The 26764-nt window shown below is 33.1% G+C and overlaps 2 protein-coding genes and 2 pseudogenes across 2 annotated transcripts; all 4 read left to right on the forward strand.

The window, feature by feature from the left end:
• The first annotated feature begins 6400 nt into the window (after positions 1-6400).
• Positions 6401-7982, forward strand: LOC106437665 (annotated as a pseudogene).
• A 1764-nt stretch (positions 7983-9746) lies between these two features.
• LOC106437675 (fe(2+) transport protein 1-like) lies at positions 9747-13379 on the forward strand. Its single transcript, XM_013878605.3, has 3 exons — positions 9747-10903; positions 12672-12821; positions 12911-13379. Exons 1-3 carry the CDS (start codon positions 10340-10342, stop codon positions 13214-13216), a joined length of 1020 nt encoding a protein of 339 aa, XP_013734059.2. The 5' UTR covers positions 9747-10339; the 3' UTR covers positions 13217-13379.
• A 6597-nt stretch (positions 13380-19976) lies between these two features.
• LOC106373471 lies at positions 19977-21209 on the forward strand (annotated as a pseudogene).
• Positions 21210-23257: 2048 nt separating this feature from the next.
• On the forward strand, positions 23258-26087 carry LOC106373443 (fe(2+) transport protein 1-like). The gene is made up of 3 exons (XM_048776122.1): positions 23258-23903; positions 24039-24188; positions 24304-26087. The coding sequence occupies exons 1-3, from the start codon at positions 23316-23318 to the stop codon at positions 24607-24609; spliced, it is 1044 nt and encodes a 347-aa protein (XP_048632079.1). The 5' UTR covers positions 23258-23315; the 3' UTR covers positions 24610-26087.
• The last annotated feature ends 677 nt before the right edge of the window (positions 26088-26764 follow it).

Consider the following 26764-nt stretch of genomic DNA (forward strand, 5'->3'; position numbering starts at 1 on the left):
AACATTATAATCTAATTACGACACATAACTTAATGGGAGGTCTAGTTCTTAAGCATGCAGATGATGGTAGCAGTCACAACAATAAAACCACCCCAGGAGATTGCAAACATTTGGCAAAGCATCTTCTCACGTTTGAGGAGTTCCTGTTTGAACATCCCTTAACTTCACACGTGATCAAAACCGCTTATTACTTCTAATATTAACACACTGTTTTACTCAACCAATTTTCTGGTTTAGTATCCATATTGAAATGTGCTTAACCAGTTAACTATATAAACACAACTCTTGTTTACTAAACCTATGTTTTTCTATCAAATTAGTCATACTCGTTACCTTAAAAATCATAGGACATAAATATATGCTCTCATTGAAACACTTTCGCTTTAGGAAATCATAAACATTAAAACTCATATTTCAAACCAACATGCCTATTAGTTGGCTTGTAAAAAAAATCAATTTTTCTATATGTTTGTCTTAGCCGCTAAATCAGTTGGCTATATATCAGAGACAAACCCTTTAACTCCACAAATAATCAAAACCGGTTATTACGTACAACATTAATACACTGTTTACTTAACCGGTTTTCAGTTTTAGTATCCGTACTGAAATTTGCTAAACCGGTTTTTCGGCATATTAAGGTAACTAAACAATACTAATTTGGTACGAGAATAGTTTTTCGACTAGGTGTTTTTCAGATACTGCACATCCACCGACGTTGATAACCCTAGACCAATTTATATGGTGTTAGTAATGTAGCAATCCGGCTATTCCCCCACAATTGGGTTTCAAACAAAACTTTCTCGTTTTCAAGCGCAAATTCTGGTTTAAATCGTAAAATGTGGTTTCTACCTAAACAAACCGGTTTAACCATCTATTAACCATCACTAAAACCATACATCCGGTTTTAACTACAAGCACATATCCTTGTCACTCTATATTTTGATTTCTCCACAAAACATGTATTTTAAAATATAAATATTGCGCAAATACTTACATTGAGCTTTCAAGTTTTCCTTCCAGCTCCTCGTATTTTCTCACAGTTCCATGACCATCAGTTGTCACAGACAGGTATTTCAGAGGTTGACAAACAAGACCCACTATCTCTTGTCCGCAATGATAATCTGCCAATAAGTTAAAGGGGAATGCCTTTTGTCGCTTGCTCTTTCTGCATATGTAATTATCCTCAATGTTGTTTTCCACGTCCAACGCATTGAGAATCCTTTTACGGCGCGTGATGATTGATAGGTCAGAACACGAACTCCAACGGGCTCTTCTCCGGCAGCGAACATCATCTCTGGTATCGCTTCCGATAAAACGGAATCCATGTTCTCCGATGAATCTTCAATTCAAGGCGACATCATCCTCTCTGAAAATCAATTTACCACTCCTATTTTTTTTTGTGTTAAGAACAGCTACAAAAGCTCTGCAAGCGTGTTTAATTTCCTTATGAAGCAAAGGATTTGGGAAATTGCAATCTCTGACACAATAGCTTGCGTGTGATAGGCTTTAATAGCTTACCAACTAGAGTATTGAGCAAGGACAATGTCAGAGTAATAAGCATGCATAATTATAGGGTCAAAAAGGGAATACACTACGTTCGTTCAAAACTTTAAACATGTATAGTTATTTCCCCAATTACCGACCCTTTTATGGTTATTGAGCTAAATGACTCTAAATTATATTAAGAAAAAACATAATAATAATTAAGAATAGTTGAAAAAAATTATTTGAACTTGGACTCAATGGCCCAAAAAAAAAAAGTGAGAATTGAATATGATTTCTTAATCGGTCCAAATGGCCCAAGAGAGATCTGATGTGGGCTGAATCATTTCTTACTTCGAAATGCACTAGTTGATCATATATGGGAGCATTATAGAAATAATTTTATGGAATAATGTAATATTTGCTTGCATTTTAATATTTAATTATGTACTTTTATTTATAATTTTATATTTTAGTGTAAGATTTTTTTAATTAATATTTATATATATGTACTAGTTATTTATAGAAGTTTTATGAATTTATATCAACTATGACAAATATAAGGACCATAGTGTAAAATATAAATAATTTTGAAGTTAGGTTTGAAGTTTTACTTTTGGAGAAGAACACATTGAAACTTCAAATATAGAGTTTTGGAAACTTCAAAATAGAGTTCTTTTTTGGAGATGCTCTAAGAATCAACACCAACATTATTTTATACTGTCTATCTCTCATGCAAGCAAGATCAACAACTACATGGACACCAGTGGAGTCCTGAAAACAAACAGAAAGACGACATTACAATCGATCACAAGCATTATCTCATTGAGATATTTCATCTCTTAAGCTGTGGTTACCTGAAGAAGCACCCGAGCAGGTTTGAAGGGAATCTCAACCTCTTTTACTTCTCCCAATCAATAAATCTTCTCAACATCTTTGCAATGGTACTTGAAACTCATCACTCAACCCAAAGGACTGCAACGTTTAAAAAAAAAACAAAGTTCAGAACTGACTTGTGTCTTAATAATTTGATAAATATCAAAAAAGAAAGGAAGCGTTCCAAAAAAAAAAAGGTTCCAAAAAAAAATCAAAAAGAAAGGAAGAAACAGATATTTTACCATTCACATGTCTACAAACACTAATTTTTGATTGCATGTCTTGAAGGATTCTCACGTGATGGCCGATCTACAATTAGAGCTGAGAGATATATCAACATGAGAAAGAAATAACGTGATGGCCGATCTACATTCAACAGACGATTGTTATAGGATCACAACAGATTTCTATGAAATTGAACAAATTGGATTTTTCTAACCCTGATCCCCTTTCACGCAAACATAATGATGTTTTGGGAAGGGCAAATGTTTGTTTCAGTTTTAGACATCTATGAAATAAGGTCCAACAAATCTTTATTATTCTTTCCACGTACGGTTCAGTAAAATGAAGTCCAATAAATTTATGTAATAAGTTCCATTAAATGTAGATCACTAAAATATATATTCAAAAGGAGAGACCGATAAAATTATTGTTATTCATAAACGTTTGATACTAGGAGGTGATGACAATTTGAAAAGAAAGAAAAAAAAAACGTTTGATACTACATAAGTAATTCAATGCATTATTTTTCTCTTCTATTTACTATATATTTTTCAATTATATATATACATCTATATATTTTTGTAAACTGAAATATTATAATTAAATTTTCAATTATGTTTACTTTTTACACTATATTATTCATATTATGATAAACAGACCGTACGATTTAGTATCTTGATTTTATCATTTTTACACATGTCTCATCCCGTGCAAGACACGGATCTCATCCTACTGTTTTATTATGACACAAAGTATTACAGCATGAAATAATGAATGTTTCTCTTATAAAGAGAAGGTGTATTACTAATCCTCTTTCAAGTCTACTTATATGTCCCACTTAAAAAACACTAGCCTAACATGTTCAATCATCTATACATAATACAAGAACCCCTCATGACACTTTAGTCCTTATGTTTTGCGTTCACATACATTAGACTCCAAAATCTTTATGTTTAGGATGGTGCCGAATACAAAGCACCTCATAAAATACTTAGATTTCTCACTCTAGTCAACTTCTCAAAACATAGATATTTCTAAGTTTTGTACAAAAACTTTTGAAAATATTTCCTTGATGATTTTCTTTTTTTTTCCAAAATAAATCTTTGTTTTTAGTCCCCCTAGGATGAACCTCTTAATATAATTTGAAAATAATTTGTTTCCTATTTTAAAAGATATCGAATTTGAAATAATGAAATCCTATTGGTTGGTGAACCCAAGAATAACTCTTTATTAATCGGCTTTTTCCACATGCTTATGATAATGTTTGTTTCCTGTATTACAGGAAATTATTGTTGCTAAGTTCTTTATTGCTTATAACTAATTTAGGAAATGATTAGGGAAAAGACATGGAAATCATTAAATTAGAGTAGTTATTACTTCAGTGGCATTGATATATAAATATTTTATAAGTTTTAGGGTAAATTTACACTAGTTTGGGTATCTCTAACCCACTCTATTTTTCTCACTAAAATTGAATTTAGAACAAAAATGCTCTAATGATATTCTATTTTTCACTCTATAATAGAGTAAAAATGAGTTTACATATATATATATAGAGTAAATTGTTTATTTTTGTTCATCGATCTATTTTTTAACTTTAAAATAGAATACCATTGGAGTATAACTAAACTCTATTTAGAGTTATTATATTTTAGAGTGAAAAATAAAGTGTCTTAGACCAATCATCAAAATTCAGATATATTCTTATAAATTAATCAACATTTGGCCAGGCAAAAAAAATGAATATATTCGTAGACACAATTTTAACAAACTTGCACAAAGGATTAACAAGGATTTATCAATGATTTTATAAGCCTTTACAATTCCTACCATACTCCTTATCAATTTTTATAAAAATGATTTATAATCTTTTATAAATCTTTATAAGCATTATACTTTATTTTATAACTCTTATAAATAGTTTATAAGTCTATTAAAATATTTCTAAGATCATATAAATGATTAAAAAGTTTTATAAAATAATATTATAAATTTTAAAATACTTATTCTTTAGTTTTGGACTATTACAACTGATTTTTTTTTATATTTTTATAAGTGATTAATAAGGCTCTATAAATGATTTTATATGCCTATATATTCTCATATATTATTTATGAAATTTTATAGCCATATTTACAAGATTTTATAAACAATCTTAAATTTTTTTATCATTTTTAATGATTTAAAACTTTTATCAAACTTTACAAATTTTAATAAATGATTTTACATGGTTTAGTATATAATCCTTCAACTAAACTTTCTAACTATTTTCATTTAAAATAGATGAAACTATAGACAGAAGGTGATTTATGTTAACGGTTTATAAACTGAGAGTTTTTTAAAACGTCAAAAGTATTAATTGAGTGATTTTATCCTGATTCAAAATAATTAAAGGGTTTATCACTAAACACCATATATATATATATATATATATATATATATATAAATATATAAGAATTGTAGTTTCAAAATTGCACATTCATTCCTCCCATTATAAAACGTAGGTTGCTACTTGTCCTATTTTTAAGTTGTTCTATATATAGTTAGAAAATAAAACCTTGAAGATATATGATTCAAATATTTAAAAAAGTCATGCTACGAGCCTAAGGTATCAATAAGTTAAATTGATAATGATACTTGCAATATTTACAAAAAATCAGTATATGTTGTATGACTAGATTGCAACCATGTAGTTGCACACGCTCATCACGTGTAATTTTGTTTTCTTCGCAATTCAACAAAGTATAAACCCGTTCATGTCACAATTAGCAGTACGTATTTGCTTAACTAATACTACAGGATGAAAGTAAACGTTTCTGAGAGAATTGACTAAAGAGACGCATGGGGTTGACTTCGACCGCTTGACAAACCGCATGAAAATTGCAGTTTACTTCAGGATACCCCGCTTTGGTCAATGGATGTGATTCGGGTTGCATATTATTAAAAACTTAAACTATTTAAATTGCATCAAAATATGATTCAGTTTTTGGATTGTTTATTTAGGTTCAGAAGTATCAGCTGCTGATATACCCAACTTTTTTTGTTTAAATGCAACGGAATAGTTGCGAGTATTATTTGTTTGAAGAACAATCTTCCGAGCGTATGTAAACTAGACATAATTGTTTACAATTAAACCTCATATAATTAGATATACAAAAAATCAAGCTATATTGAAAAAAAAAAAAAAACGGCAACAAGAAAAGAAAAATAAAAGAATTCACAGAATTATGCTTATTTTCCCATGCAAATATATATTTTGTTATTTACAGCAGGTGACTAAGATATATAATCCACTCTTTTTTTTTTTGAAATCAGAACGAATCGTGTTGCCTTGCTAAGCCTATATATGTAAAATATATACTATAAAATATTAATTTGAAAAATCGCGTCAGAATTCATATATGAATGTCTACATTTGAATTAATTATCTAATAAAAATAACGAAAGCTCCAGCTGTTTATTTAAATCTTGTAGAATATGGTATAGTCTTGAACAAATAAATAAGCTCCAAAAACGTATTCGGGAAAATGCTGTGTCCTGAGTTTATCCATGTACGTAGCTAGGCAACATAGATATCTAACTCTTACTTAAAGTAACTGGGTTTACATGTTGCCGGTGAACCGGCTCCCAAAAATTATCAAACCCTTGAATTTGAATACACCTGGATTATAAAAAAAAAAGAATATATACTCGCAAAAGTATTTGAAAAAAATATTATATCTCAATTTCTTTTGATAAGGTTGCCTTTTTGGAATATTGATTCATTTGTTTTCCCACTACCCATAGCAATTAATTTTTGCCATCAGTTAAAATAAGTGGCATGCAAACATCGGCTCATTCCATAAGTCCAATCCAAAGCACAGACTATATATATATATATATATAACTTGGCTCATTCCATAACACTCCAATCCAAAGCATAAACATAAAACAATACAAACACACAAAACTCCAGATAGAGACAAAGATGGCTTCAATTCCAACAGTCCTCGTGAAGACAATGTTCCTCGTACTAATCTTTGTCTCTTTTACAATCTCTCCAGCAACTTCAACGGCACCTGAAGACTGCGCAAGCGAGTCAGCGAATCCGTGCGTCAACAAAACTAAAGCTTTGCCTCTCAAAATCATAGCAATTGCTGCAATACTAGTAGCAAGCATGATTGGTGTTGGAGCTCCTCTCTTTAGCCGGAACGTGCCCTTCCTTCAACCTGATGGGAACATTTTCACTATAGTTAAGTGTTTCGCCTCAGGGATTATCCTCGGAACCGGTTTTATGCACGTTTTGCCTGATTCTTTCGAGATGTTATCATCACAATGTCTTAAAGAGAACCCGTGGCACAAATTTCCCTTCTCTGGGTTTCTCGCTATGCTGTCCGGTCTAATCACTTTAGTCATTGATTCAATGGCCACGAGCATCTATACTAGAAAGAACGCAGTTGGGATCATACCCCATGGGCATGGTCACGGCCCTGGAAATGATATTACTTTACCAACAAAAGATGGAGATTCTGCGGATACACAACTCTTGAGATATCGAGTCATTGCTATGGTTAGTACACATATCATTTAAAACCGAATTTTAATCGACGGTATCATTTTAATTATATATAACCGAATATAAATATGATGAATATATATAGGTCTTGGAACTTGGAATCATAGTTCACTCTGTGGTCATTGGACTATCTCTAGGAGCAACAAGCGACACTTGCACCATTAAAGGACTCATTGCAGCCCTTTGCTTCCATCAAATGTTCGAAGGCATGGGTCTTGGTGGTTGCATTCTCCAGGCATATAAAATTATATATAATAAACTATTTTCTTTATAAAACATTAAAATTACAAGTAATAAACTTTTAATGTTTGAGATATTTTCAGGCTGAGTATACGAACTTGAAGAAGTTTCTTATGGCGTTCTTTTTTGCAATAACAACGCCATTCGGAATAGCCTTAGGGATAGCTCTTTCGACAATTTACAGAGACAATAGCCCTAGTGCGTTGATCACTGTAGGATTGCTCAATGCATGCTCCGCTGGATTGCTCATCTACATGGCGCTTGTAGACCTTCTAGCGGCCGAGTTCATGGGACCAAAGCTTCAAGGTAGCATCAAAATGCAGATCAAGTGTTTCATTGCGGCTCTTCTAGGGTGTGGTGGCATGTCAATCATCGCCAAATGGGCTTAACTAATTGCCCGAATAGTACTCCGGAACTGAAGTCATGTGTGGATTTTGTTGTCGAACGATTACAAGATACTTACGTGGTATCTTAATGTTTTTTCATATGCATGTAACTGTGATTGGAACCACGACCCCGAGTATTTCCTTCTGTTTAGGGGAAGTAGTTCTTGTTGTATAATGTTTTCGCATCTCATTTAAACAAATAAAACTCTTTTTCAAGAAAAGCAAATTATAGAAAATAGAATGATATGTTACGTAATCTAAATTCGTCAAGCGGAATGCCAATCATTGGAACATTAATGGTGACATTATAGTCTATATATAAGTAGGCCGGTACACTGTACACATGTCCATTGTTAACAACATGCACACCATACTGCTTCAGTTCTGAAATTTACTTTTCTTATCTGAAGCGTTTCCTTTAGTGTGATACTCACAGTTCTACCCGTTGACTTTAACCAATACATTAGATTTGTTTTGTATTTCTAAATATCTACACATTTTAGTGACTACCCAAATGATGGTGATCCATTAAAGTGGTAATATCTAGAAATGTATTACAAAATGACAAAAGAAAGAGTTGGGTTCTCTCAACACAGCACCCATTACAGCATAATACTTGAAAAGGAAGTTAGTTCCTTACCTTATTTTTTAAGTCTATTGGTGTCCACTCGTTGAAAACCCATTTTCAGACCACACAAAGGGAATGAGCTAGATCGAAGCCCGGTGAGGGAAAGACAACCAATATATCCTGCAAGGCCGCAAGTCCTAGTCCAGAAAATTTCTGACTATATTTTTGTGATCTAAAAAGGTATGTCAATATTTTCTTTATTAGCCGGTCAATAATCTATATCGCATAATTGTTACAAGTTAAAAAAAGGTAAGGCAAAATTAGAATGTCTTAAACAAAAGAATCGGTTGCAGACCAATTGGTTATTGCATATTGCATTAACCATTAACATTTGTACGGTATATCACATATACCCAATTCAAAAACAATAGTTAAACCTTGACAGTGATGAAAGAAAATAATTGGGAATATGGTTACATCATGGCGTCACCAAACTAATTCCTTTTTTTTTGCTAAATTAACTACTTCAACTTGTTAAACTTTCACCAAACTTGCCTCCATGCCTATCCATCTTCCTATAACTTATGTCCCTATAATTACATAAACAAAATTATGAGTGACATTTAATTTGAATATAATATATTATGCGATATGAGATAGCTAGTGATTTATTTAAGAATTTGTCTTCTAAATCCATTATTTGACCAACATGTAATTTTTAAATGTGAATTTCAATTCCTCAAAATACTTATTTCCATTTATTTGGTGTGATACTGGGAAAAAACTGTCTCAAATTTTTACTATAACCAAATAGCAAGGATGTCATTTAGACTGTTCAACTCATTGTATCTACTAGTGAGCTCGGATCTTTCATGAATTAGCTCGGTTCAGCTAATTTATTATACGAGCTTCAATATGTAAATTCAAACTTCATCTAAATCATGAATCAAATGAGATAACTCGCGATCTAATATAAAAATAATTATAATAAAAAAAAATATTAAAAATACATTTTATAATATTAAAAGTATAAATTCTATATTAGTTATCTATGTTTTATCAATTTAAAATGTAAAATAAAATATCAAATAAGATAATTACGAGTAATATCGGAATTATCTGTTTTGCTTTACATTTTAATTTAAAGATATATATGAGACTATGAGTGATATAAATATTTTTAACATTTTCTATATATATCTAAAAAAATTAGTTTTACATTTTAATTTTAGAAGATAAATATTATTAATATAGAAATTTTCATTATTTAACATAAGAAAATAGAAGTTTTCGATATGTATATATATATATATATATTTTTTAATTATAAAATTGATCAAACTCATGAGTTGTCTCATATTCATTAAAAATCGTTCATGTAATTCGTAATTTAATTTAAATTCTCTCACTAAAATTATTTATTAAAAAACCTAAAATAGAAAATTTGTGTTGATGAAAAATCGAATTGAGCTGAAAAGCTCATGAAATATAACTCATTTTAGCACTTCTACCAAACAGTCGACTCTAGATTGGAGTTGCGATGGTATTCTTCTTTGATGTGGAAATACTTCTAATCATATTTTCAATTGTGTTTCCAGAAACAAGCAAATTTGACACAATAAATGGAACATGTAAAAATAGAATAGAACAAACGAACCAAAAATCAGTTCCTTTCTGAAAGGGAAATTAAGGCAATCAATAACATGTATATTATCCTAAAGTTCAAATATACTATAGCACATCAAACATAATAAAATTTAGTTTATATTTTCCATGGAATTATTGAGTTAGCCGACATAAAGATAGTGGACGATATAAAACATATTCTTATCCTAAATAATATAAGTGTTATGTTAACTAGTAAACAATAATTTCTTCATAACCAACAATAAACGGCATGAAAAGAACCGGAGTACATTACTGTATAAACCGACTCATCGAACAGGTGCAGATACATAGACATTGAACACCCGAACAGTACACAAAACTCCAAAAGAAAAAGAAGAAAAAATGGCTTCAACCTCAACACTTCTAATGAAAACAATCTTCATCTTACTTATCTTTGTCTCTTTTACAATCTCTCCGGCAACTTCAACGGCGCCGGAACACTGCGGAAGCGAGTCAGCTAACTCGTGCATCAACAAGGCTAAAGCTTTACCTCTCAAAATAGTAGCAATTGCCACAATCCTAGTAGCAAGCATGATTGGTGTTGGAGCTCCTCTCTTTAGCAGTAACGTGCCGTTCCTTCAGCCCGACGGGAACATTTTCATTATCGTTAAGTGTTTTGCCTCAGGGATTATCCTAGGAACCGGTTTTATGCACGTTTTGCCTGATTCTTTTGAGATGTTGTCATCACAATGTCTTGAAGAGAACCCGTGGCACAAATTTCCATTCTCCGGGTTTCTCGCTATGTTGTCCAGTCTAATCACTTTATTCATTGATTCCATGGCTACGAGCATCTATGCTAGCAATAACGCAGATGGGGTCGTACCGTGTGGTCCTGTAAATGGTGTTACCTTACCAACAAAAGTTGACGATTCTGCACAACTCTTGCGATATCGAGTCATTGCTATGGTTAGTACACATATAGTCGTATTAAAAAACGAATACTTATCGACGGTATCATTTTAATGATATTTAACTGTATAAATTTTATGAATAAGTAGGTATTGGAAAGCGAGAAACTCCAGTTCGCCCTAGCTGGTTCTCTCTCAGGCACGGAGTCCAAGGCAGCCGCACAGCTTGCATCTCCGCCAGAATGAAGGTCTCTTTCCGGTGCAGCTCCTCCTGTCCTAATCACGAGCCTCTCTTCCGCTGCTGATGACGTTTCGCTCACCATCCCGAAGCTCTCCCTCTTCTCCTCCAATGGGTTCCTCTGCAACTGTCCCGTTTGGTTCTCCTCCCCTGCCGCCTGAACCACCAGATCCGGATCTTGTCGTGGTGTTTCCGATAAATCCTCCAGACCCTCCACCGGTCCTGCTGGTTTGTCCCTTTCTCCGCCAGTTCTCGCCGTCTTACACCGCTCCTCTCAATCAAAAGGAAATCGAATCTCTTATGCCATGGGATCTCTGCTTTTCAACCGGTTGCTTGCTCAAGCCTCTCTGCCCAGACGTCGATGTGCTATCCACGCAGCCTGCTCTGCTGCATCTTTCGTTGGCTGGAATTTCTCCCTCCGGAGCTCTCAACTCTGGCCTGAGTTACTCCTCCTTTCGACATTATCCCGTTTCAAAGCCGATAATTATTACCTCTTGTGTGGAACATGTTTTGTTAAAGTCAGCCTTAAGGGCATCAACGATTTATCATCAAGAGTCGTGTGTGGTTTCCTTATCTGTTGCAAGATTATTGGTATCAATAGCTGAGTGCAAGCTGACTTCCCTTCATTACTCATCTCTTCAAAGTCTTGAGGACTGGGCTTGGAAGGTTGAAATATTGGTGGTGATTTTCTCTCTGTTGGCAGCTCTTAATACCGCAATGCAGCATTTTGAAGTGGAGCTCTCTACTGCTTTATGCAGTTCTCAGTCAAGGCCTATCTTCTCTTGCTTCAAGCTCTCGCAAGGTATGGTGTTTTTAATTTGCTGGAGTGAGTCACGATTGTTCGATCCTTGCCTCCTAGTAGATCTTAGTTATCTCAATACGAACCCCATTTTAATTCGGAATGAAGAGGTAATGCTATCCTGGATTAGCTCTGTACCTCTTTTTGAGGATGTTACACTCCCTTTGAGTTTCAGGTTGAAGCTCTCTTTACCTCAGTATGAGGAAGTTACTCGTTGTGATACTACTTTGTTACCTCAGTGTGAGGATTTTATTTGGACTGCTGTCTCTGTGGACATGGTTTCACTTATCTCAGGCGTGTTTAGGCTATGGTGGTTCTCCTCACAGCTCTCAGTCTTTTCAAAGAGGTGTTTGGTCGCCTTTGAGCTTGTAGCTGGGTCTTTCCCAATTGGTTACTTTCAGATTTGCCCGGCAAAGGGAATGTGGATGCAAGGCCGTGTCCTCCATCGCTTATTGAGTAGAGTGGGCTCTGGACACGTCGTCAAAGCGGTGATGATTCACAAAGCCTCTCAACCAGCAATATCAACTGGACTCTCAAGACTTCAGATTCTTCCGGACTCAATCGTCCCCTTCTGTTCCCTGCGCTTAGGGATGGACTTGAATGAGATTACAGGTTTCTTGAGCTTCAAAAACCTTGTTCCTCTCTTCACTCCGTTATCATGTGTTTATAATCTACGCACAGCATTATGTTTAGCTGTTGCTTTTGCAAAGGGTGTTGTACCCAGACTTTGTATTTCAAGTACTCTGCTTTGAGTTGGATATGAAATAAAATTGTTGACAAAAAAAATAGGTATTGGAACTTGGAATCATAGTTCATTCTGTGGTCATTGGACTATCTCTAGGAGCAACAAATGACATTTGCACCATAAAATCACTCATCACAGCTCTTTGCTTCCATCAAATGTTCGAAGGCATAGGTCTTGGTGGTTGCATTCTCCAGGTATATAAAATTATACATAAGAAATATTTATTTTCTTTCAAAATGTTAAATTGTAAATAATAATACTTTTAATGTTTGGATGTTTTCAGGCCGAGTATACGAAGTTGAGTAAGTTTCTTATGGCGTTCTTTTTTGCGATAACAACTCCATTCGGAATAGCGTTAGGGATCGCTCTCTCGACAATTTACAGAAACAATAGCCACAGTGCATTAATCACTGTTGGATTGCTCAATGCATGCTCGTCGGGATTGCTCATCTACATGGCGCTTGTGGACCTTCTAGCGGCCGATTTCATGGGACCAAAGCTTCAAGGTAGCGTCAAAATGCAGATCAAGTGTTTCGTAGCGGCTCTGCTAGGGTGTGGTGGCATGTCGATCATCGCCAAATGGGCTTAACCAATTCCCTGGAGAGTACTGCGGAACTGAAATGGGAAATTTTGTTGTCGAACTAAAAACCGTTTTTGGTTTAAATATCGATTCTTTATCGTTTCTTCCATTACAAAATACATGGTACCTATCATGTGTAATGTCTTTTAAGAAGTAATAGATTTTGACCCGCACTTTCAAAATGTGGGGTTATTTTTGTATTTTTTTCAGTTGACAAATATTTAGTAAATGTCACATTTTTATATATTTGTGTTTTATTTTATAAAAGACTTAAATTTTTTATCTTTATTTATCGTATTTCATTTTAAATGACTATTTATGTTTAAAAAATTAAACTTTATTTCTTTAACGAATTAAGTTGGTAAAACTCTGATAAATTAATTTTATTATGTGGTTAATATTTTAATAATAAAAAAAAATACTTTTAATAAAGATTTCTACTTTTCAATGAAAAAAATCAATTTTTTATGAATGCTTAAATTATAGAGTATTTGCACTGGATAATAACAGACAGAAGATATATTAGGCAACCAAGCACAAATCAATTGTATTTAGCTAGATGGTCATTGTGAGTATGCGATATGACCTTAATGTCCTTTGTGAACGTGAGTTCTGATTTAGGCATCATCGTTTAACGTAACCTAGATGCTTAGGGCTGTCTCCAAGAGTGGTGTTGGTGTCAGATATTTAAACCAAGCGAGTGGAAATCAAGGTCGTTTCATTATTTTAATGAGTGGTTACAATTGGTGCTTGCAATTAACAATCACAATTGGTTTTGCAAATTGACATTTACAACCTAATCATAGTGTTATTCATATGGCTTAGTAAATTACATCTCCGTTTAGCATATATTTTCATTTTTCAGTCAATTAAGTCAACTTTTTTTACTGGTTCCAGGATCGTAATGTTGTTATGTGAACGATTCATCACGTCCAAATGTATATCACATGTCATACAATTTATCAGTTGCTTTTGAACGGACAGTATCTCGCTCTAATTTGTACGAAGAAAGGTAAATTTCGTTGATTGATATGTAATTAAAATAAAAAGCATTATGATTTTATAACAAGAATTTAAAAGTACAAACTGACGTGCATAATTTGAAGACAGAATAGAGAAACATTACATCAACAACCATTATTATCAGAAAAGATAGGATTATAGCCAGATATAGACACATGAATTTAGAAAAAACGCTTAAACATTATAATCTAATTACGACACATAACTTAATGGGAGGTCTAGTTCTTAAGCATGCAGATGATGGTAGCAGTCACAACAATAAAACCACCCCAGGAGATTGCAAACATTTGGCAAAGCATCTTCTCACGTTTGAGGAGTTCCTGTTTGAACATCCCTTAACTTCACACGTGATCAAAACCGCTTATTACTTCTAATATTAACACACTGTTTTACTCAACCAATTTTCTGGTTTAGTATCCATATTGAAATGTGCTTAACCAGTTAACTATATAAACACAACTCTTGTTTACTAAACCTATGTTTTTCTATCAAATTAGTCATACTCGTTACCTTAAAAATCATAGGACATAAATATATGCTCTCATTGAAACACTTTCGCTTTAGGAAATCATAAACATTAAAACTCATATTTCAAACCAACATGCCTATTAGTTGGCTTGTAAAAAAAATCAATTTTTCTATATGTTTGTCTTAGCCGCTAAATCAGTTGGCTATATATCAGAGACAAACCCTTTAACTCCACAAATAATCAAAACCGGTTATTACGTACAACATTAATACACTGTTTACTTAACCGGTTTTCAGTTTTAGTATCCGTACTGAAATTTGCTAAACCGGTTTTTCGGCATATTAAGGTAACTAAACAATACTAATTTGGTACGAGAATAGTTTTTCGACTAGGTGTTTTTCAGATACTGCACATCCACCGACGTTGATAACCCTAGACCAATTTATATGGTGTTAGTAATGTAGCAATCCGGCTATTCCCCCACAATTGGGTTTCAAACAAAACTTTCTCGTTTTCAAGCGCAAATTCTGGTTTAAATCGTAAAATGTGGTTTCTACCTAAACAAACCGGTTTAACCATCTATTAACCATCACTAAAACCATACATCCGGTTTTAACTACAAGCACATATCCTTGTCACTCTATATTTTGATTTCTCCACAAAACATGTATTTTAAAATATAAATATCGCGCAAATACTTACATTGAGCTTTCAAGTTTTCCTTCCAGCTCCTCGTATTTTCTCACAGTTCCATGACCATCAGTTGTCACAGACAGGTATTTCAGAGGTTGACAAACAAGACCCACTATCTCTTGTCCGCAATGATAATCTGCCAATAAGTTAAAGGGGAATGCCTTTTGTCGCTTGCTCTTTCTGCATATGTAATTATCCTCAATGTTGTTTTCCACGTCCAACGCATTGAGAATCCTTTTACGGCGCGTGATGATTGATAGGTCAGAACACGAACTCCAACGGGCTCTTCTCCGGCAGCGAACATCATCTCTGGTATCGCTTCCGATAAAACGGAATCCATGTTCTCCGATGAATCTTCAATTCAAGGCGACATCATCCTCTCTGAAAATCAATTTACCACTCCTATTTTTTTTTGTGTTAAGAACAGCTACAAAAGCTCTGCAAGCGTGTTTAATTTCCCTATGAAGCAAAGGATTTGGGAAATTGCAATCTCTGACACAATAGCTTGCGTGTGATAGGCTTTAATAGCTTACCAACTAGAGTATTGAGCAAGGACAATGTCAGAGTAATAAGCATGCATAATTATAGGGTCAAAAAGGGAATACACTACGTTCGTTCAAAACTTTAAACATGTATAGTTATTTCCCCAATTACCGACCCTTTTATGGTTATTGAGCTAAATGACTCTAAATTATATTAAGAAAAAACATAATAATAATTAAGAATAGTTGAAAAAAATTATTTGAACTTGGACTCAATGGCCCAAAAAAAAAAAGTGAGAATTGAATATGATTTCTTAATCGGTCCAAATGGCCCAAGAGAGATCTGATGTGGGCTGGATCCGAAAAAATGACCCAATATAGATGTGTTATTAATATTATTTGATTGTCTTTAATGAAACATGTAATATTAGTAAAGAAAAATGCAAGCTAAGGTAAAAATGACAATAGGATCCTGCTTTAATAGTATAGATGTATGGTGATTGTGAAAGTGCAAGATGGGATCTCATATAGAAACTAATTCATATAAAAAAAAATTTTGAACAACAATACATATATATACTATATTTTCTTTATGATACAAAGTAAATAATGAAAGTTTCTCTTACAAAGAAAAAGAAAAAGTGTACGACTAGTTTTCTTCCAATGATATTAACATAGATATATTATATATTTTTAATACTGATACCTAGTAAATGATGTTTCTATTTATGATTTTTATGATTTGTATCTTTTTATAACAAAAATTTTGAATCACTGATAACAATTTTTTTACGGAATATTTAATAGTTTTAGTAATTTATAACTTAAAAAAACATCAAGGCAAAGTTTAAAATTTAAATATTAAGTTGTCAATATTTGTTTAAAGCTTTTATCAAAAAAAGTTCAAAGCAAATTTTTTAATTAAAATATTTATGTATTTTTATATGTATATAGTTTAATTTAAACGATATTAATAAATAAATATATATATATATATCTTTTAATCTTAATTTTTATTAAATGAGACCTTCTATTTATATTATTTTGTCATAACAAAAATTTTAAACCATGGATCTCAAAATTTTTAATTAGTGTGAGACTTTTAATAGTTTTATTAGTTTATAGTCGTTTTAAAAAATTTAAAATATAACATATACAAAAAAACTAAATTTTAATTATATGGTTAATGTGATTGTTTAATTTATTTATAATAATTTAAAATTAAGAAAAAATGATAGAGGATACATTGATTTTTATCAAATTTTTATCATTCAAAATCATTAATTGTCATATATATTTTAGCTACATTAGGTATTTTTTAATTTTTATTTAAGGAGAGAATGAATAACATCAATAATTAATATATGATTAGTTTAATATAAAGTTTATTATATATTTAGAAAGACCAACATATTTTCTTAGGGATTCTAAGAATCATTGTGGTGATGACACATGACTACCTCAAATGTTGTATATGCTACTCAAATAATATATAAGAGATTTTGTGGCTTCCTCTATAACCAATTTCTCAAGGAAAATATATTTTCATATTTTCTTTATGGAATATTTCTAAATCTTGTACAAAAGTTTTTGGAAATCTTCCCTTGATGATTTTCTTTTCTCCAAAATAAATCTTTGCTTTTTCAGATTCCAAATAACATCTAATTTAGCTCTATGTCGGCTTCTACTTCTTCATATCAGCTACACAGCTTCACATTCTGTAGCACTTTTTGTACTATTTCACAACTAGTACATGAACAACTTAGGGAGTTGTATTATTTCAACTTTTAAAAGCGCTGTCGTTACTGCATTGAGAATCTCTCTGATGATTGAGTTTTAGAATACAGTCTGCACATATTGATTCATATTAACCACTATACTTCTTGTGGTACTCTATTATCCATCTTGTCTTCGAGATCTCATCAGTGACTTTGGTGACCGTTCTGATACCAATTAAAACTGCAAGTGGGTCTGATATAAAGAATAATACATCCAGGTACTATGTTTTATTATGACACAAAGTATTACAGCATGAAATGATGAATGTCTCTCTTACAAAGAAAAAGTGTATTACTAATCCTCTTTCAAGTCTACATATGTCCCACTTAAAAAAATACTAGCCTACCATGTTCAATGATATATACATAATACAAAAACCCCTTATGACCTTTTTGTTCTTATGTTTTGTATTCATATACATTGAATACAAAGCACCTCATAAACTACTTAGATTTCTTCCTCTAGAAAACTTCTCAAAAATAGATATTTCTAAAGTTTTGTATAAAGCCCTTTGGAAATATTTCCTTGATGATTTTCTTTTTTTCCAAAGTAAATCTTTGTTTTTAGTCTCTAAGTAGTTTCTAGTTTAGTTTTAGATTCACTCTAGTTTTAAGTCAGCTATACAGCTTCGTTTTATGTAGTACTTCTCGTATTACTTCATATAGTACTTTACGACTAACATATATACTTCAAACAATTACATTTTTTTAGTTTCTGAAACTCAGTGGCAGGGCCGGGCCTGAGCCCATTCTTGTGAAACATTCGAATGGGGCCCCAATATTTTAAGGGCCCCAAATTAAAAAAAAAATCTATATATTTACCTTTTAATTAAGTTTTTTTTATATAATACACAACAAAATATAACTTTTTAAATATATATATATATAATAGTTGAAATATTAAATAAGGTATAAATAAATATAATGTGAAATTATATAAAATATGTATAATAATTTTTTTAAATGTATTTATTTGATTGAAAAAAAATTTTGAATGGGACCCCAATTTCTACAGGTCCGGCTCTGCTCAGTGGTCTTGGTCCGATGAATCTTTCGTTTTGTTTGGGGGAAATGTTTTCACAACTTATTTAAATAAGACAAGACTATTTTCATTTAATTTTATAATTAAGGATCCATGTAACTATTTTGTAAGTCATATTATTAATTAGTTCTTTTCGCTACAATGATTGTGATAATGACATTTAAGCAATAACTTGTTAAGTAATTTAAGCTATGAAAATTGCAATCTACTTTCATACCTTGCTGCATGTAAATCGTGAGTACGTGTCTCGGTGTCTGGATGACTAGGCTGCAACCATGCACTTAGCAGGAGCTCGTCACGTGTGATTTTGTGCTCATCGCAATTCAATAAAGTATATATATACCTTATGAAAAGTCACAATTATTAGTACGTATTTGCTTAAATACATGATTATAGTAGACGTTTATGAGAGAATTGACAGAACTATAGGCATGGAGTTGACTTCGAAATCTCGACAAACGGTGTGCAAATTGCATTTTAGTTTAGCGTTCCCCGCTTTGGTCAACGGATGTGATATATGCATGTGATGTGACAATTAATTTTTTTAGTTATTTTTTATATATTTGCAGGAATTTCAAATCTATGGAGAGATTCATATTGATTAATGATTATCAAGAGGGGTGTAGTTCAAGAATAGACTATTTCTCCAAATATGCAAATGCAAAAATTTATATCTATATAGATGTTGAGGAATAATGTAACTTAATTTGGTACATCAGATAGATTGAACTTAAGACGTGTTAGCTTGATCAACTCATATAATTAGATATATACAAACCAGATATAACAACAGTTACAAAAAAAAAAGGATATAACAAAAAAGTCAAATTGAATAATTTTTAAAAAATGCAAAGAGGATAGAAAGGAAAACAAATTCCACAGAAAAAACTTATTTTTCATGAAAATACGTATTTGTTACTTTATATATATTCTATTACACAAATATAATTTATCAGAAATGAGAACTAATCGTCTTATAGCTTGCAATGCCTATATATATATATTAATTATGTTATCAACAGTTTATTATTTATATATTTCTAATAAACGTAAATAAATTCCCAGCTGTTTATATATATCTTGAAGAATACGGTATAGTCCTGAACAGATACATTATACTGATTCAAAGGATACATACTCCCAAAAGTATTTGAAAAAGGCATTACTGCCCATTACATCACAATATCTATTTTCTTTTCTTTAAGTTTCTTGGCAAGTTTCCCTTTTTGGAATATTGATTCATTTGTTTTCCATACAATTCTCGTCGGCAGTGGCAATAAATATGGCATGCAAACAACGGGCAACTTGACTCATCCCGTAAGTCCAATAAGCATATAAACAGTAAAGTAGTAAACAATTCAAAACACATAAAAACTCCAAAAGAAAACAAAGATTCAACTCTAACGGTCATCATGAAAACAATCTTCCTCGTACTCATCTTTATCTCTTTTAATATCTCTCCGGTAACTTCTACGGCACCGGAAGACTGCGGAAGCGATTCAGCTAACCCGTGCGTCCACAAGGCTAAAGCTTTGCCTCTCAAATTCATAGCAATTGCAACCATCCTAGTAGATAGCAAGCATGATTAGTGTTGGAGCTCCTCTCTTTAGCCGGAACGTGCCTTTCCTTCAACCTGATGGGCACATTTTCACTATTGTTAATGTTTCGCCTCAGCGATTATCCTTGGCACTAGTTTTATGCACGTTTTGCTTGATTCTTTTGAGATGTTGTCATCATTATGTCTTGAAGAGAACCCCTGGCACAAGTTTCCAATTTCCGGTTTTCTCTCTTAATCACTTTGGTCATTGATTCCATGGCTACAAGCATCTATACTAGCAAGAACGCAGTTGGGATCGTGCCACATGCACATGGTCACGGCCCTGGAAATGATGTTACCCTACCAAAAAAAGATGGCGATTCTGCATAACTCTTGCGATATCGAGTCATTGCTATGGTTAGTACACATATGGACGTATTCGAAACCGAATATTAATTGATGATATCATTTTAAATGATATAGCCTAATATAAATCTTGTGAATACATAGTAGAACTTGGAATCACAGTTCGAAGGCATGGGTCTTGGTGGTTGCATTCCCCAGGTATATAAAATTATATCTAAAAATTATCTTATGTCAAGATGTTAGAGTTGTAACTAATAAAATTTTAATGTTTGAGATGTTATCAGGCCGAGTAAACGAACTTGAAGAAATTTCTTATGGCATTTTTCTTTTTTGCGATAACAACGCCATTCGTAATAGCGTTAGGGATCGCTCTTTCGACAATTTACAGAGACAATAACCCCTCTGCATTGATCACTGTGGGATTGCTCAATGCATGCTCCGCTGGATTGCTCATTTACATGGCGCTTGTCGACCTTCTTGCGGCCGAGTTTATGGGACCAAAGCTTCGATGTAGCGTCAAAATGCAGATCAACTGTTTCATTGCGGCTCTTCTAGGGTGTGGTGGCATGTCGATCATCGCCAAATGGGCTTAACTAATTTTCCGGATAATACTGCGGAACTGATGTCATCTGGATTTTGTTGTCGAACTAAAAAACGTTTTTGGTTTAAGTCTCGATTCTTAATTGTTCTTTTCCCTTTACAAGATACTTATCTATCATATGTGATGTCTTTTTGTTATATGTATTGTGATTGGTCCCACGAGTCTTTCCATTTGTTATCGGGGTAATAGTTCTTGTCGTATAGTGTATTGTATTCGCATCACATTTACATAAATAAGACTCTTTTTCAAGATTAGCAAATTATAGAAAATAGAATTATTTGTTATGTATTTAAATTCGGCAAGGTGAATGCCAAACATCGGAACATAATTAGTAACATTAGTCTATTATAAGTAGGCCGGTACACCGTACACATGACCATTGTTTTTTTTTTGTAACTGACACATGCCCATTGTTAACAACATGCATACTATACTGCTTCAATTCTGAAATTTATTTTTCTGATGTGTTCGACGCGTATTCTTTGGTGATATTCACATTTTTACCGGCTGGCCAATACCATTAGATTTGTTTTGGTAATAACATACTTCAAAACAAGAAGCTAAAGCAGTAACCAAATGATGGTGATCAAGATCCAATAGTGGAATATCTAGAAGTATATTATAAAATTACAAAAGAAAGGTTAGGTTGTCTTAACAGCACCCATAACAAATCCATTTACAGCAGAATACTTGAAAATTAGGCAATTTCATATACTTTTCTTACCTGACATTTTCGTTTTTAGTCTATTAGTGTTCACTTTGAAAACCCATTTTTCACACCACACAAAGGGAATTATATCGAAGCCGGGTGAGGGATAGACAACCAATATCCCGCAAGTCATAGTCCAGAAAATTTCGGTGACTATTTTTATGATTTTTAAAACTATCAAGTCAATTATCTTTCTTTATTCGCCAGTCAATAATCTATATATATCACATAATTGTTACAAAAGATAAGCAAAATTAAAAACAATTTGACAGTTGGTCGTATTAGAATGCCTTAAATAAAAGAATCAGTTGCAGAGAAATTGGCTACTGCACATTGCATATATGACATACCAGTATATATGACGGCATATTACATAATATCCAATACAAAAGAATATTTAAACCTTTACAATGATATGAAAGCAAATAATTGGGAATATGGATACATCAGCGTCACCAAACCAATTCATTGTTTTCTAAATTAACAACTTCAGCTAATTAAACTTTCACCAAACTTGCCTCCATGCCTAGCCATCGTCCTTCCAACTTATGTCCCTAGAAGTGCATAAATAAATTACAAGAGTGACATTTTTTGTTCAAAAAAAATTATAAGTGACATTTAATTTGAATATAATATAATATATTATGCAAACTGAGCTTCTTCTTTTTTTTGTCAATAAGATTTCTTTCTCGAGATGTTTTATAAATTATTCGATCTTTTTCAATATCTCTTCAAATCCTTCATTTTGACCAACATATTATTTTTTAATGTGAATTAAATTTTGGAATCAAATTTTTTTTTTTGGTACGGTTTTGAAGATGTGTCATGTACGATCAAAACACTCGACTGCAAATATTTATTATTTGGATTTGCGATGGTGTTCTTCTTTGATGTGGAAATATTCTAAGTCTTTTTTTTTTAAATTAAAAAAATCCGACACAAATAAACAAAACTTGTAAAAATGGCATATAGTAAACGTCCCAAAAAAACAGCTTTTTATTCAAAGGGAACAACGAGTTTAAAAACAGCTCTTGATGTACGGCTAACTCCATAATTTCATGGAATATGTCAATACTAATTCACTTAAAAATTTGACAATCAATAACATGTATATTATCAAAATTCCGAATATACAGTAGCACATAAACTCAATAAAAATTTAATTTATATACTCCATGAAATTATGGAGTTAGCCGTACATCAAGATATAGAGGACAATATAAAACATAATTCTTATCCTAAGCGAATATAAGAGGTATGTTAATAACTTGTAAACAATTATTTCTGCATCACCAACAATAAATGGCATGAAAAGAACCGGCGTACATTTCTATATAAACCGACTCATCGAACAGGTGCAAAGACACACAGACAAACAACCGAACAGAACACAAAACCAAAAGATAAAATGGCTTCAACATCAACACTCCTAATGAAAACAGTCTTCATCGTACTCATCCTTGTCTCTTTCACAATCTCTCCGGCAACTTCAACGGTGCCTGAAGAATGCGCAAGCGAGTCAGCGAACCCTTGCGTCAACAAAGCTAAAGCTTTGCCTCTCAAAATCATAGCAATTACTACAATCCTAGTCGCAAGCATGATTGGTGTTGGAGCTCCTCTCTTTAGCCGTTCCGTGCCGTTCCTGCGACCCGATGGAGACATTTTCACCGTGGTTAAGTGTTTTGCCTCGGGAATTATCCTCGGAACCGGTTTTATGCACGTTTTGCCTGATTCTTTTGACATGTTGTCATCCAAATGTCTTGAAGAGAACCCGTGGCACAAGTTTCCCTTCACGGGGTTTCTCGCTATGTTGTCCGGTCTAATTACTCTAGCCATCGATTCCATGGCTACGAGCCTCTATACTAGCAAGAACGCAGTTGGGATCTTGCCACGTGGTCATGGTCATGGTCATGGCCCCGCAAATGATGTTACCTTTCCGACAAAAGATAATGATTCCGAGACTGCACAACTCTTGCGATATCGAGTCATTGCTATGGTTAGTAGTAGTACACATGTTGACATATTAGAGAAACTGATTAATAATTGACGTTACCATTTTATTATTTCTTGAATTTTATAGACATTACAAGTATTAAATACATCATTGTATTTAATATTTATTGATATGTAGGTGTTGGAGCTCGGAATCATAGTTCACTCGGTGGTCATTGGACTGTCTCTAGGAGCAACTAATGATACTTGCACCATCAAAGGACTCATCGCAGCTCTTTGCTTCCATCAAATGTTCGAAGGCATGGGTCTTGGTGGTTGCATTCTCCAGGTATATTAATTTTTATTTTTTTTGTAAACTGGTATATTAATTTATATATAAGAAAATTCTATCTTCTACCACAATGTTAAAACTGAAAATAATACTTTCAATGAGATGTTTTCAGGCTGAGTATACGAACTTGAAAAAGTTTGTTATGGCATTCTTTTTCGCGGTGACAACGCCATTCGGTATAGCGTTAGGAATCGCATTATCAACCGTTTACAGAGAAAACAGTCCCAATGCATTGATCACCGTTGGACTTCTCAATGCATGCTCGGCCGGATTACTAATCTACATGGCGCTTGTCGATCTTCTAGCAGCCGAGTTCATGGGGCCACAGCTTCAAGGTAGCATCAAAATGCAGTTCAAATGTTTCGCAGCCGCTCTTCTCGGCTGTGGTGGAATGTCGATTCTTGCCAAATGGGCCTAACTAATAACCGCCAGATGCTGCGGCATGTGGAGTTGGCTTTAGGTTTGAGTCTCGATTCTATATCGGTTTTGCTTCCTTACAATGCACTTACGTGGTACTATCTACCACATTTGGAAGAACATGTATGTTGGTAGATATTTAATAATGTGATTGGTCCCACGAGTCCCTAGTCTTTTTAATGTTTTTATTTTCTTGTGGTTTAACTTTGTCGTGTGATGTTTTGGCATGTTGTATAATACTAATAAAACGTTTGTTTCTTTTACATGATTAGAAATTGAACTATAACTAACTAATTACGGCTCTGTAATCTAAATCCGGTAAAGCTACAACCTACAGGCCAATAACTGAAACAGTATCTCAGTCTATAGAATTAGGCCAGTACATAGGCATAATCTATAAAATTAGGCCAGTACATAGGCCTAGTCTATAGAATTAGGCCATTATTTAGGCCCATCGTCAATTTACCTGCATAACAAACTGATTCAATTGTATCTACAAGGTCTAAGATCAGCTCTATGCAGGGGCGGCTCATGTGGAGAGGTGGTAGGAGAAAAAAGCAAGCTCAGCAAATGTCGTAAGACTCATAACGGTCTTTGAAAGCTTCTGGTTTAACTTGAAAATCCATGTCCAATTGTAGATTTTTTTGCTTGGAAGAAGTTGGCCTGATAATACTAGCAGCCCATTTAAGACGATAGGCAAATGATAGTGTTAAATCAAAAACACAGATACATTGGTTAAACTGAAATATTTAATTTTGTTGTTATATCGACAAAATTTATTGTATTTATTGTCCATTTGAAGACACATTTTCACTTCCTAATATCATTAAAAGACACATCCTACTTGTACCACACATTTATTGTGTTTATTGTCCACTTCACCCCTTAAACAAGATTCTCTCTTTCTTTCTTGTTTGGACAAACATTCTCTCTCTCGTTAGTTATTTTTTCCTACCAAAACTTTCTCTTTACTCTCTCTCTCTGCTTACTTATTCTTGGATATTTCTTTGTTATTAATAGTGATTGTTGCAAAATCTTTGAGACTCTTTTTTTTTTGAGAAAACGTCTCATCTTCTTGATTCTTCTATTTCATTTTTCTTAATCATATTTCTCTGACATTTTATTATCACTGATTTGTTCCACGAGTCATTTACCTGAGTCGCCGATTCGTTCGCCTACCAGAGTCGATGCCATGTTCGACCCCAAGAAATGAGAAACTCAATTGGATATTCTTCTCTGAGTCTGTCTCCAGCTCGTCTTAAACCTCCCCAAAGTCTCTCAGCTGATATTGATCCGAAGATGAAGCAAAGTTTTATGATGTTTGTAGTAGTCGGAGATTTAGTCATTGTAGCATCCTTATGATGTTGCTGGATATTGTTGTATAAATCGTGTCTTTGACCAACTTTAGTCGAGACGTTATATTATTCGTTTTGCTTGGTGTTTGTAGGGATACATAATAAAAAATAATAATTTGTTTGATAAGCAATGAACAAATCTGAAAACTTGGTTAGAAGACACAACATTAGCATAGTCAGTACAATTGCGCTTATTGTTGGATCAAGTTAGTTTAAATGAGAATTCTTGAACGAGAGTTCTTGAATCATGTTCATTCAGTTTTTGTTTTATAATTTTTTTATATAAATAACTATATTTTTGTATAAGTGGATGGTAAAAATGGCTTGAATTTTTGGTGTCAAAAGTTAACTTTAAATTTCTTCTTTCTCGTAAAACCATGGACAATGCATCTCTTTTTGGTTTCGAATCACCTTATACACCATCCATTGCAATACCCATACAAGATAACCCATTCATAAAACATCACCCACAATACACCCATCCATGAGATACTCATACACTTATTCACGATACAAGGTCCACAACACACCATCCACGATAAACCCATCCATGAGATTCTCATTCACATATTCACGATAAAAGGTCCACAACACACCATCCACGATAAACCCATCCACGAGCCACTGTCCAAGAACCACCCATCCATAAGCCTTATAACGATACACAAGTTTCCAGATATCATTGTATTAGGTCAAATATCTTTAAATATCCATAAAAATATTTTATCACAAAAATAACTCACAAAAAAAATTACCAAAATTGTTTTCACTAGAGAAATTAAAAACACTATCCACAAAGTT

The sequence above is a fragment of the Brassica napus genome, chromosome A1 (genome assembly GCF_020379485.1).
Source record: "Brassica napus cultivar Da-Ae chromosome A1, Da-Ae, whole genome shotgun sequence".
NCBI lineage: Eukaryota > Viridiplantae > Streptophyta > Magnoliopsida > Brassicales > Brassicaceae > Brassica > Brassica napus.

Excerpts from the sequence above, each read along its gene's own strand:
- LOC106373443 (XM_048776122.1), top strand. The coding sequence starts at position 23,316 with ATGGCTTCAACATCAACACTCCTAATGAAAACAGTCTTCATCGTACTC. Across the intron at positions 23,904-24,038 it reads GATATCGAGTCATTGCTATG|GTGTTGGAGCTCGGAATCAT; the intron begins GTTAGTAGTAGT and ends ATTGATATGTAG. Across the intron at positions 24,189-24,303 it reads TTGGTGGTTGCATTCTCCAG|GCTGAGTATACGAACTTGAA; the intron begins GTATATTAATTT and ends AGATGTTTTCAG.
- LOC106437675 (XM_013878605.3), top strand. The coding sequence starts at position 10,340 with ATGGCTTCAACCTCAACACTTCTAATGAAAACAATCTTCATCTTACTT. Across the intron at positions 10,904-12,671 it reads GATATCGAGTCATTGCTATG|GTATTGGAACTTGGAATCAT; the intron begins GTTAGTACACAT and ends CAAAAAAAATAG. Across the intron at positions 12,822-12,910 it reads TTGGTGGTTGCATTCTCCAG|GCCGAGTATACGAAGTTGAG; the intron begins GTATATAAAATT and ends GGATGTTTTCAG.